This window comes from Haematobia irritans, chromosome 3 (genome assembly GCF_050003625.1).
Source record: "Haematobia irritans isolate KBUSLIRL chromosome 3, ASM5000362v1, whole genome shotgun sequence".
NCBI lineage: Eukaryota > Metazoa > Arthropoda > Insecta > Diptera > Muscidae > Haematobia > Haematobia irritans.
This window is the reverse complement of record NC_134399.1, coordinates 208,987,275-209,000,848: the sequence shown is the minus strand read 5'-3', so window position 1 is coordinate 209,000,848 and position 13,574 is coordinate 208,987,275. Positions and strand designations below refer to the sequence as shown.

At 33.1% G+C, this 13,574-nt stretch overlaps 2 protein-coding genes and 1 long non-coding RNA gene across 3 annotated transcripts; all 3 read left to right on the top strand.

Annotated features, from left to right (window-relative positions):
* The first annotated feature begins 118 nt into the window (after positions 1–118).
* Positions 119–12,363, top strand: LOC142229412 (uncharacterized). The gene is made up of 2 exons (XM_075299969.1): positions 119–717; positions 11,332–12,363. The coding sequence occupies exon 2, from the start codon at positions 11,346–11,348 to the stop codon at positions 11,931–11,933; it is 588 nt and encodes a 195-aa protein (XP_075156084.1). The 5' UTR covers positions 119–717; positions 11,332–11,345; the 3' UTR covers positions 11,934–12,363.
* On the top strand, positions 1,544–2,470 carry LOC142231585 (uncharacterized). Its single transcript, XR_012720833.1, has 3 exons — positions 1,544–1,876; positions 1,941–2,046; positions 2,112–2,470. It is a non-coding gene; the product is annotated as an uncharacterized LOC142231585 (long non-coding RNA).
* On the top strand, positions 6,415–11,246 carry LOC142231406 (uncharacterized). The gene is made up of 4 exons (XM_075302014.1): positions 6,415–7,066; positions 7,140–8,620; positions 8,677–10,251; positions 10,299–11,246. Exons 1-4 carry the CDS (start codon positions 6,415–6,417, stop codon positions 11,244–11,246), a joined length of 4,656 nt encoding a protein of 1,551 aa, XP_075158129.1.
* Positions 12,364–13,574: the final 1,211 nt, after the last annotated feature.

Sequence of the window (13,574 nt, the reverse complement as noted above, 5' to 3'; positions counted from 1 at the left end):
CTTCATAGTTTGCCAAACATATTTTTTGATTTTTTATATTTGAATGAATTTTATGAATCTTTTGAATTTTATACATGAATGAATTTTATGAATTTGAATTTAAATGAATTGTTTAATATATCATATTTACATAATTATCGATCTCTTGAATTTCTGATCAATTTGTTTATTTTGAATTATATGTACTAAAATATTGCTGAATTGATATCGATAACATCTATTGTAAATATTATTGTTGTAAAAGTTAGTACACTAAGCCTTAAGATCCTAGCTTTTTACTTCACTTCTTCTCTAACTACCCGACGGTAAGCATTGTATTTCTCCTCTGCTGATCTCTCTTCTCTACCTTTTCCCCTATATCATATTTATAAATAAATATTGTTAATTGTACATTGAAAACTGAAACCTCCACTTGTTATTTTTTGTTCCTTTTCCGGTTGGGTTTCACTCCATCAAACGCTTTGTTTATTATTTCTCATTACTTTGAGAAATAATAAACCCAAGCACACACACACACACAACCTTATACAGTCCACTCATCTCATACAGGGGATTTCTTGTAAAACTTCTCCACTGTCATCTGTCACAATCCCCCCACACACCTGTGCATGGTCCTCCGCAGCCGTTCATTGGTAACATATCGAAATCCACAACACCATCCACAACAAAGTAAACAAACAAATTACCATCTCTATCTACTCAGTTGAAAGATCGCCGGTAAGTGATACGTCACAAAATTATATAGAAAAGAACATAAACGTAAGCAAACACAAAAAACGGGGAAAATACGCGAGTTAAAAAGTTAAAATTCGTTAAAAATTCGGGTAAATTTCGTGTTAAAATCAGGTAAATTTTCGTAAAAATACTTTGAAATTAAAAAAAAAAAGGTAGAAATCGAACAAAGAAGGTAAACTATTGTCCAAAACTTTATAAAATTTGTTAAAAGTGTGAAAATAATTGGGAGAAAAGGCTAAAAAGAACGGTAAAAATCATTTAAAATCCCAAGAATAGAGGGAAAAGTGAACAAAAATCTTTAAAATTGATACAAAGTTGGGTAAAATTGTAAAAATAGCGTAGAGAAGCTCCTATGACTTGTTTCAAATGCAACGAAACAAGTTAAAAATGTACAGAGAAACTTCTAAAGTTGGTTTACGGTGATTAAAATAGTCAAATTATTGATATTCCGGATAAAATTGGCGAAAACTTCTCTAAAAAACAAGGAGAAGAAGAGAAAAATCGAAAAAAAACCGCAATTTGTGTTTGCAAACGTATGTATGTATATATATATATATATATATGTATTTTAACTAAAATTGAAGTGCAAATCAAAATTACAAGAACAAATTGGTGCAAATTGGTGTAAAAGTGTGAAAAAAGTGTGACTTCCATTGCTGTCCGTCCGTCCAACGGTCCAAAAACGGTAAAAATTTGTTGTAAAAATTTCATAAAAATCGAAAAAAACAGAAAAAATTGAACCTTTTTGATGCATATTCGTGTATAGTTGTTTGTATGTCATATATGCATTGGTTCAACGAACCCCAATAAACACAAGATGAGCGTTTTTCAAATGCAACAACTTTTCAGTTTGAGGGTAAATATAATTTTCAACATAAATTCAACTTGACTTGAAATAGCTCATCTTCAATACATCTTCAAATTGTTTGCGAATTACTTCCAATTTGCCAAAATGTTGACGAAATCTTTGAAAAGGTGTTGAAGATAATATGAGAAAACTTTGACAAAACACTACCCTAAAATGCAACGAAAAAACCATGTGGTTTTCAATACTTATTTGTGCAACGAAGTTCGTGGTCAATTGCAAGAAATAAAAAAATGGAAAATTTTGGACAAATAACCAAATAGTTTATAAAAATAGGTACGTGAAAATAATAAATGAAATAAAACTTTAAGGAAGTCACTAAATGTATATCTCTTTGCAGAAAACTAAAATTATGGATTCTACGTTCTTGAAAACATTAAAACGCTGACCGATGAAAAAATGGTGGACAATTAACTGGAACTGCTTCAAATAGTTTATAATAATTGGTACGTCAATATGAAAAATTAAATCAACACTTAAGAGAAGTCACTAAATTTAAATCTCTTTGCAGAAAACTAAAATCTTTGGATGCTACATTCTTGCAAACATTAAGAAGTTGACCAATGATAAATGAGTGGCTTATCGACAAGAAAAAGTTTCCAGAAACATTAAAAGTGCAACCAATTAAAATTGTTAAAAACAACAAATTGTTGAAATCAACAACTTCTGGATGAAAATGGGCATCACATCGTCAGTTTAATTCATATGCTATTATCAGTTTAAAATGGATATTTTGTGAATTCCTTCTGCTGGAAATCAATTCTAACACGCGGTCCAGTACGTTCCTAATTTCAAATTGCCCGCATGTTAATAAATTGTAATGCTGTTTTATGACACCAAAAGGAAGGAAATCGAATTATCAATGCAAAAGTGTTTACTAATAATGTTTAAGATATTTAAAGTTTTGTTGTTTGTTTTTTTTTTTTTGTTCCTATTTGTTTATATGTTTAATAAGATTATTATTTAACAATTGGTATTGTAGTGTATTATGTAGTGTAGTGTATTATTATATATTTTATTTTGATAAAAATGAATAAATTATACAAAATTCATAGAATTTTGGCTTTGACTTTCAATTTGAAGTGGGGATATCATTCATACAAATTTAGGTTGAAAAGTATTTGCAACGATGTTAATTTTGAATTTGACTCGCATCGAAAATTGTTTGACAAATTATTGAGTAGCGATGCATTTCAATTTGAGGACAACACTTGAGATATTATTGCTAATGTGTTGAATTTCACTGTTGAGGGTAATGTCTGTTTTTTGTTGAGAACGCGATTTTCTCAACAATTTCTCAACTTGAATATTACCCTAATCCTTTGAAAAAATGTTTGAAAAATTGTTGAAATTTAGCATTTTTCAAACGTTTGTGTTTATTGGGACTGGTATGAAGTGAAAAAAAAAGAAGAAAGAAAATCAAGAAGAAGATCAGGAAAATTAACAAATAATTTTCGTTTTGCTTTCAACGGTTTGGATAACATTAGCTATCGTGAAAATTCCCATTTTTTATGAAATAAACGCGTTTGTGCTAAAACATTAACATTTCATCGGTAAAAACAAAATTTTCATATTCTTCAAATTTGCATTTGTGATCATATGTGAATAAAATCCACAAAGAATATTATACATATGATAGAGTGACAATTGGTCAGCTGTGCTAGTGTTACCATATCACCCCCGTTTCAATTAGCGAAGTCACACACCAAATTACACCTAACGCACCTGAATGAATGCGCAGCGTATGATCAATGATGCGCAGCGTATGATCAATGATAATGTCGATTTAATTAAATTCAATTAATATTTGGATTTTTGATTAAAAAAGTGAATGTAATTAAAACAAATAAAAGTAAATATTGGAAATTTTGCCCATCTCACTATATTTTGGTTACAATAACAAAAATTTTTGCTAAAATATTAATAAATTAATGCACAATAATTTACATTGAATTACCAGCGTAGTTAACAAAGACATCAAATTGATCATACACTTTGCATTCACGCCGACATAATTCAACACACCGCAACAAATATTTGCACAATAACTAATATAATCGTATTTGCACTTTAATACCATTGCACATTTTATCATTTTATATTGAACGTAGTAGTTATATGTACACGTATAAAAAACCATCAAACAGTGAATTATTTACCATTTACACAACAAATGCAATTCTGAAAATTTTATTTGAGTGCAAATTAATTCGGTACACCGCGGGAGAAAAAAAATCAGTTTTATGTCAAAAGTGATTAAATCAAAGTAGAGTACGCAAACACATACATCCATTTGTGTTTTACCGGGGTATAAAAACAAAAACGCGAATTTTTGGAAAAGTTATCTACACTTGAAAAAACAAACCTATTACACTCAAGAAAATTTGTATATCATCGTAGAAGTTTCCTTACATTCATAAAGTAAATTTTGGTAAAGCGCTAATTCTCTTTGGTAAAACGCAAATTACTACACTTGCAAAAATTAGTATCAACAAAATTTTTTTAAAAAAAAAAATTCACGAAAATTACACTTACAGAAATTTGTCTTTAAATTCAAAAAGAAAATCCGCTACTGAAAATTTCGTGTTTTCGACTCTCAAAACGTTATGCTAAAATTTGGAAAATGTAAATATACATAAAACTCGAATTTGTACACTCAGCAAAAAATTCTCCAAAATTTTTCTACACTTAAAATTTTAACTTGGAACATTTTTTGCATTCCAAATTTTGTACACCCAGCAAAATTTTTTAAATTCTGCAAAGTTTTTATAAACTCAAAATTTTAACTTGCAATATTTTTTAAAATTTTTCCTACACTCGGGAAAAAATTATTTAAATTCTCGAAATTTTTCCTACACTCAAAAATTTTTTGTCTTGGAATATATTTCTACATTCAAAATGTTATTTCCTTCAAAATATTGCAATACTAAAATTTGCTAAAAAATAAATAATAATAATCTCAAAAAATTACGACATAACATATTTTCAATTATATTTTCCGGAAAATTATTACACTCGGAAAAAAAAAAATCAATCTTTATTAAACTAAAAACTATTATTACACTCGGGAAAAGTGGGAAAACTTCGGAAATTTTCTAAAGTTGAAATAAAATACATATATGAAAATCTCTACAAATTCTTACACTCAGAAAAGTAATTACGCTCGAAAACATTTTTTCGTTCCCCAAATACGAAGTGCACTCAAACAAAATTCTCAGATCAACTCATGCGACTGCGAATACACTCAAATTAATATTATCTCAACATATATGAACGAATCATCATAACAACAGGTAAATTTTTGAAATTATTGGTAATTTATGAATATTTACAACATAACAAGCGTCTCATAAGAAAAATTGTGAGAAATAAAATCGCAATTTTCACTTCTCGAATATTAAATTTATTAAAATTGGTAAACATATACAAGAAATCAAGCGGCTCATAAGAAAAAATTGTGAGAAATAAAATCGCAATTTGTCATTCCTCGAATATTTAAACTTGTTGAAAAGAAATATATACAAGAAAATAAGCGTCTCATAAGGAAAATTGTGATTCAGAACATCGCAATTTCCGCTCATCGAATATATTAACGAAATCACTCATCGAAACATTAAAACAAACTATCAACGAAAATACTCATTACGACATTAAAAATAAACATCAATATATCTAAAAAGTGAAATTGCATCTCAAAGCCGAATTGGCTGATGAAACATATATATTATCTCTCTGTAACAATAATATCTCTTGCTCTCTGAATATTGCTATTAAATTGGCCTGTTGTGCTTTATCAAGATTTGAGGAAATTTTTGAACTTTTATTGAGTTATATGATTTTTTCGAAGAAAAATTGAACAAAGTCATATTTCTTTTGGATGAGTTCATTATATTTCTTCGTGACATTTATATTTCTCGCTCTGTGAAGCTTAAAATTATTTGGCCTGTGGCTTCACAAAAATTTGGAGGAAATTTTGAACTTTTATTGAAGATATATCATTTTTTTGAAACAAAATCTTGAAAGTCATATGTTTTCAGTGAGTTCAATATATTTCTCTTTGAAAATTACATCTCTCATTCTGTGAAGTTTACAATTATTTTATCTGTTTGCTACAAAGAGCTTGGTCGAATTTTGAACTTTGATTGCAGACTTATGATTTTTCGATTCGAGAGGTTTGGAAAATCATAGTTCAGTGAATGTGTTCAATAGATTTCACCTGCTTAATAAAATCTTAATAAAATTTAATCTCGTCTCATAAACGAAAAAATCGAAATTTTGCCTCGTTCACGTTTTTTGGAAAAAAAAAAAAAGATTTTGTTATCGTGAAAAACTTGTTTTTCTTGAAATTTTAGGACAGAAATTTTACCGATTGAATTCTGTTTAAAAGTATCGATTGGAAGTCGAATTTATCAATTGCATCGCATTACATAAAGAACGCAACACTTTGGAATTTGTGGAAACACAATTAAAATTGTTTGAATTATATTTTCATTAGCTCAAATCAATTAAAATTGATTGATTATTTTTCTTTTCGCATATTTATCTTTTCAATTGATCTTTTGAACAATAAACTACTATATTTTCGCAACATTTGCAAATCCCGCTTATTAGTTTATTAGTTCTGGAGATAAATTTTCGCATAAAACACAACTAAAACGGTTAGAGGTTACCCACAAAACTTCATATTTGCAATTCCAAAAACCCATATATTTTTTCTCGCTATATTTCTGCAATTCCAATTCATTAATTTGATAAATTCAAGAAAACATTTTCTCGTTTGCAATCGATAATTTTCTGATACATTTTTTACGACAATGAATCCTACAAACAATCCTAATGAACTTTCATCAGGTCCTTCTGGATCAAATGCTTCCTCCAATTCTAACGCAGCAGTGGCTGCATCTCCCGCATATGATAGATTTCTTTTTGATTGCGAGTATTTAATACTTTTTTGCACGCAATTCGAACAATGCGATATTAGAGATCAAACGGACTCTGTATTGGAAGTTAAATTGGAAGACTTGGAGAAAAGATGGCAACAACTTCAGACTTCATATAAAAATATAATGCTATCGCCGAGTTCCACCGATCCGAAGGATATTAAAGCTAATGCAAAAATAAATTTCAATGCCAGTTCTGAGGCATATTACACCGCAAGGTCTCAAATCTTAGATATTCTCCGAATATCTGGAGGCCAAGCACGTCAAAATGCCAGACACAGCCTAGTTCCTGAATATATACCTCAGAATCAGAGTTCTATTCCCGCCTCTTCTCATAACTCTAACGACAGTTATATAAAAGTTCCTCCGTGTGACACCGAGGTGTTTAAAGGTGGATACGAGGAGTGGCCCTCGTTCCGTGATATGTTCACGGCAGTTTATGTAAATCATCCAAAATTGACCCCCGCTCAAAAACTTTATCATTTACGCAATAAGACCAGGGGCCCAGCTGGGGCTATAGTCAAGCGTTACACTTTGTGCGATGAAAATTTTAATATGGCACGCACTTAAAGCTCGGTATGAAAATAAACGTGTTTTAGTTGATAATCAATTAAAAATTCTTTTCAATATACCTGTGGCAAATGTTGAAAACAGCGAATCAATTCAAAAAATTCAGTCCACGGTCAATGATTGTTTATGTACTCTTCGATCTCTTAACGTCGAAGTTGACGGATGGGATCCCATTCTCATATATTTAATTTCCACAAAATTACCAGATGAAACTCTCTCTTTATGGGAACAATCCCTCAGATCACATCGAGATCTGCCTACGTGGAATCAACTGGACGAATTTTTGATAAATAGATTCGAAGTTGTAGAACGCATCTCAAGCATAAAGTGCACAAAGCAGCAAAATAATGTTACACATCAAAATTCAAATAAATATGATCAGCGCAATCCCATCTCATCTCAGGGCTCTGGCAAAATACAAACATATCTTTCGCAAGAAAGACTCACAGCTACTTGTTTACTTTGTGAAACCAACCATTCTTTACGAATGTGTCCGAAATTTCGTCAACTTACTGCACAACAGCGTGTAGACTTTGTCTATAAAAATAAGATTTGCAGTAACTGCTTATCAAACTCCCATCTCAAGCCTAATTGTAAAAGTACAAACACTTGTATAATTTGTCACAAACCGCATCACAGTTTGATTCATATACGAACTAAATACAACGAAAATACAAGTGAAAATTCAAATACTCAAGAAAATAGAAGCGAAAGCCAGAATCATCAAAAGCCCATTAAAAATACACAAAATTTATCCTCACAGAAGGAACAACCATCTACATCAAAGCAAAATAATTCTTCTCATATCCAAGCCAACTTTTCATCGAATAATGATATGATTTTACTCCGAACTGCATTAGTGCAGATTGAACATAATGGAGAATTGTTCACGATTAGAGCCCTTATAGATCCAGGTTCTCAACGAACATTTATTTCAAAACGAATTCAAACCCGGTTGCAACTTCCAACTACTAAGTCAAGTTTTGAAATATCTGGAATTGGTGGCCAGCGTCAAACATCTGACAAACAATGTCAATTGCACATAGTGTCAAAGAAACATGAAATACAATTCACAGTTTCTGCCATTGTTTTGCCGAAAGTGACAAAACGTCTTCCTGCCATTTCGTTTGAAATACCAAATAATTCAGAATTGGAAAATTTAGAGTTGGCAGATCCATATTTCAACAAATCTTCGCAAATTGATTTGGTTCTGGGTAATGATTCCGAACGTTTTATTAATATTGAAGGAATCAAGAAAAATATTTGTGGCGAAACTTCAGCCTATAATACGATATTTGGCTGGGTTCTCAGTGGTCCAATGCGGACTGAAACAATACATTCATTCTCCGTAAATGTTCATGAATTCGAAGAATCCTCTATTAACGAAATGCTGAGAAAATTTTGGGAACAAGAAGAAGTTCCTACATCCCATCTCGTCTCAGCTGCTGATGCGTTCTGTGAAGAGTATTACAGAAAAACTACAACTCGTTTACCCAATGGTCGTTACATGGTACGACTTCCTTTTAAGGAAGAATTTTCTGATTCATTGTACTTGGGTCCTTCTAGATTTATGGCTTTGGCTCAGTACAATCGTACCATGATGTTCTGAACGAATATATAGCGCTTGATCACGCAGAAGAAACGTCTTCTCGCGAAATTTCCTTTGATGATAAATTTAATTCATTTTACTTGCCACATCACGCTGTGGTACGACCGGAACATAAGTCCACAAAGGTTCGAATTGTTTTTAATGCGTCCAGAAAGACGAAATCAGGCTATTCTCTTAACGATGTGTTACACACCGGTCCCACATTGCAATCTGATCTCACTTCTGTTATTCTGAATTGGCGGAAATATCAGTATGTTTTCTGCGGGGATATTCAGAAAATGTACAGACAGATTCTTGTACACCCCCATGATAGACCGTATCAACGAATTTTATTCAAACCGTCCGATAATAACTTTATTAAAGATTATCAACTCAAAACAGTAACTTTTGGTATTAATTGCGCGCCATTCCTTGCTATACGTACTCTTTTGCAACTGGCATCTGATGTCCAAGCAACTCATCCCACAGTAGCTCGAATACTTAAACACGAAACATACGTTGACGACATTTTATCGGGCGGGTATTCTATTCAGGAGGCTTTGAAGGCTCAAAATGATCTAAGTGATATTTTAAAGAATGCCGGTTTTCCTCTTAAGAAGATCATAGCTAATGATCCACAATTACTCGCTCATATTCCGTCTCAAGACCTATACGATTCCGAATTTTTACGCTTCCATGAATCAAGTTCTACAAAAACTTTGGGTATAAAGTGGAACGCGTTGTCAGATTCGTTTACTTACTCGATAAATCCAATACAATTTGAACAGACTATGACGAAAAGGATGGTTCTATCGTCAATCGCTCAATTATTTGATCCCGCGGGATGGATTGCGCCGGTTATTATTCGGGCAAAAATATTAATGCAACAATTGTGGCTAGAAGGAATTGGATGGGATGACAATCTTGGTCCAGAGTCACAAGCTACTTGGAATAGACTCGTATTCGATTTCCCTCACATTAATTCTATCTCTATACCAAGATGGATTCAATGTTGTCCTACTGATACTTTGGAAATCCACGGGTTTTCAGATTCGTCTCAAGCTGCATATTGTGCATGTGTTTATTTGCGATGCCAGACTAATAAATCAGTTGTGTTTTCTAATTTACTGGTTGCTAAAAGCAAAGTCCCTCCTCTCAAACCTGTATGTTTGCCAAGATTGGAACTTAATGGTGCATTTCTGTTAGCTAAACTCGTCAATTATGTCACTTCGAATTTCGATTTCAAGATAAGCTCTATTACTCTATGGACTGACTCTTCAATAGTTCTTGGTTGGCTTTCGAAACCACCTTGGTCCTGGGAGACATACATTGCAAATAGAACTTCGCAAATTCACGAGTTAGTTCCTGGTAGCAATTGGCGGCATGTCCCGACTCATGATAATCCTGCAGATCTCGGTACTAGAGGTTGCCGACCTCAAGATTTAACACCCAATTCTTTATGGTTTAATGGTCCAAAATGGTTAACTCAACCACATTCAACGTGGCCTAAAAGAAATCCATTGGTTGCACCAGAATTAGGAAAACGTGTTAATGTTCAAACTTATCATAGTACAATTGACGATACTGATATTTTACTCAGATTTTCGTCTTACAATCGCGCATTGCGAGTGTAGACTTCGCAGGGCCTTTTGAGCTAAAAAGTTCCACTCTAAAAAGAGCTCCAATAATAAAAAGCTACGTTTCGATTTTTGTTTGTTTCACTACAAAAGCGATCCACTTAGAACCCTGTTCAGAATTATCGTCTCTAGCCTTTGAAGCTGCATTTACACGATTCGTCGGGAGGCGGGGGCTACCCCATAGGGTTGTTTCCGATAATGGAAGAAATTTTATTGGGGCAAGCCGAAAATTACTAAAAGAATTTTCTGGTTTTGTTAAATCCACCGCCAGTGACATATCCCAGAAATATTCAACACACGGCTTTGAGTGGCAATTTATCCCACCGCATGCCCCGCATATGGGCGGATTATGGGAATCGGCCGTAAAAAGTTTTAAACATCATTTTAAACGAATAGCTGGTGCCCATAAATTTACTTTCGAACAATTTGCTACAATTCTCGCAAGAATCGAAGGAATTCTAAACTCACGTCCCATATCTGCCGTTTCTGAAGATCCATCAGATTTGACAGCTCTTACTCCGGGTCACTTTTTAAAAGGATCACCAATTATGTCTTTCCCTGAAACCCCATCTCAAAACTTATCTCTTCTCAATAGATGGACAAAGTTAAAAGCTCTGCACCATCAATTTGCTATCAGATGGAAAGAGGACTATCTGAAATCTCTACACAAACGATATAAGTGGAAAAATTCAGGTCCCAATTTAAAGATTGGCGATTTGGTTGTCGTCATGGACGATTTGTTACCACCTAGCGACTGGCGCTTGGGTAGAATCGTAAATACTCATCATGGTTCCGACAATAATATTCGTGTTGCGGATATCAAAGTTGCTTCAGGAATTATCACTCGCCCTATCGTGAAATTATGCTACTTACCGCTCTTAGACCAAGCCTCTCCTGAACCAACCTCTTAAATCTTACCTTTTCACATTCCTTCCTCTCATAAAATCTTTTCATAACCTTCCCATTATCCCATACTAAAGTCCTTTCCAATTACAGATTACTAACTAAAAATGTCCCACCATCAAGTTTACGATTGCGGCATCTGCAAGGAAAGACACTCTTTGCGGGATTGCCCAATTTTTATAATGATGCCTGTGGCGGATAGAAGGGTGACGGTTCGGACATATAATTACTGCATGAACTGTTTGGCAAAAAGCCACACAGTTGAACGGTGCAGTTCCCCAGCGACCTGTCGGAAGTGTGGCTATCAGCATCACACTATGCTGCATCCACAAATAGCGAGGACGCCATCCGCAACTTCACCAGCCTACTACACGCCTAGGGAAAGGAACACGACGACACGCCAAACACCATCAAGAAACAATACCACTAGAAGACGAGTAATAATCACGGGAAGACACAACAGTACAACTACACAACAAACAAGAAGGCCCATCCGATGGTTCACGAAGAACCCAATACCGCAGACATCAACTACGATAAGACGACCACCACGACAGCCTACACCACAACATGCTCATACCAACAATAAGATGCAGAGGAGACGCTCCAACCAACGTCCTAAGCGGAACCAGCATATCCTGGCCGAGGCTATAAAGTCCATTGCTACCGTGCTTTGCAAGTCGAACTTTGCATAAGTGCAAGGCCGGGGGCATGGACAAACTTCATAGTTTGCCAAACATATTTTTTGATTTTTTATATTTGAATGAATTTTATGAATCTTTTGAATTTTATACATGAATGAATTTTATGAATTTGAATTTAAATGAATTGTTTAATATATCATATTTACATAATTATCGATCTCTTGAATTTCTGATCAATTTGTTTATTTTGAATTATATGTACTAAAATATTGCTGAATTGATATCGATAACATCTATTGTAAATATTATTGTTGTAAAAGTTAGTACACTAAGCCTTAAGATCCTAGCTTTTTACTTCACTTCTTCTCTAACTACCCGACGGTAAGCATTGTATTTCTCCTCTGCTGATCTCTCTTCTCTACCTTTTCCCCTATATCATATTTATAAATAAATATTGTTAATTGTACATTGAAAACTGAAACCTCCACTTGTTATTTTTTGTTCCTTTTCCGGTTGGGTTTCACTCCATCAAACGCTTTGTTTATTATTTCTCATTACTTTGAGAAATAATAAACCCAAGCACACACACACACACAACCTTATACAGTCCACTCATCTCATACAGGGGATTTCTTGTAAAACTTCTCCACTGTCATCTGTCACAATCCCCCCACACACCTGTGCACTATTATAAGTTTAAAATGGATATTTTGTGAATTCCTTCTGCTGGAAATCAATTCTAACACGCGGTCCAGTACGTTCCTAATTTCAAATTGCCCGCATGTTAATAAATTTTAATGCTGTTTTATGACACCAAAAGGAAGGAAATCGAATTATCAATGCAAAAGTGTTTACTAATAATGTTTAAGATATTTAAAGTTTTTTTTTTTTTTTTTTTTTTTTTTTTTTTCTTATTTGTTGATATGTTTAATAAGATTATTATTTATCATTTGTTATTGTAGTGTATTATGTAGTGTAGTGTATTATTATATATTTTATTTTGATAAAAATAAATAAATTATACAAAATTCATAGAATTTTGGCTTTGACTTTCAATTTGAAGTGGGGATATCATTCATACAAATTTAGGTTGAAAAGTATTTGCAACGATGTTAATTTTGAATTTGACTCGCATCGAAAATTGTTTGACAAATTATTGAGTAGCGATGCATTTCAATTTGAGGATAACACTTGAGATATTATTGCTAATGTGTTGAATTTCACTGTTGAGGGTAATGTCTGTTTTTTGTTGAGAACGCGATTTTCTCAACAATTTCTCAACTTGAATATTATCCTAATCCTTTGAAAACATGTTTGAAAAATTGTTGAAATTTAGCATTTTTCAAACGTTTGTGTTTATTGGGATCTAAACAATCGTGTTTTACTTGACCACAATGATTCTTTTACAACTATCTTAAAATGCACTTTGTCTGATTGTTTTAAGGGGCTCTTATTGGCGTCCTTATAAATGTATCCAGAAGGGCTCCTAATAATTGCACTCATGCGATAGTTTTTTGTAGTAACTTGGCGTGGTACAACTTCTTAATAGTGACGGCGTTTTTCCGAGGAGTTTTGGAATCGTACACGACTGTTTTCGACGTAGTGGGGATTCTCAGAAGCGCCCCCAAATTCGAAAAATGTTGGCAGGGAAATTGATATGGTGTTACATGTGAAAAATACTCATCCTTGTGT

What these genes read in the sequence shown, in the direction of transcription:
- LOC142231406 (XM_075302014.1), top strand. Translation starts at nt 6,415, where the DNA reads ATGAATCCTACAAACAATCCTAATGAACTTTCATCAGGTCCTTCTGGA. An exon ending in TACCCAATGGTCGTTACATG is followed by an intron (nt 8,621 to 8,676) that starts GTACGACTTCCT and finishes GGGTCCTTCTAG; the next exon opens with ATTTATGGCTTTGGCTCAGT. An exon ending in AATTAGGAAAACGTGTTAAT is followed by an intron (nt 10,252 to 10,298) that starts GTTCAAACTTAT and finishes TATTTTACTCAG; the next exon opens with ATTTTCGTCTTACAATCGCG.
- LOC142229412 (XM_075299969.1), top strand. Translation starts at nt 11,346, where the DNA reads ATGTCCCACCATCAAGTTTACGATTGCGGCATCTGCAAGGAAAGACAC.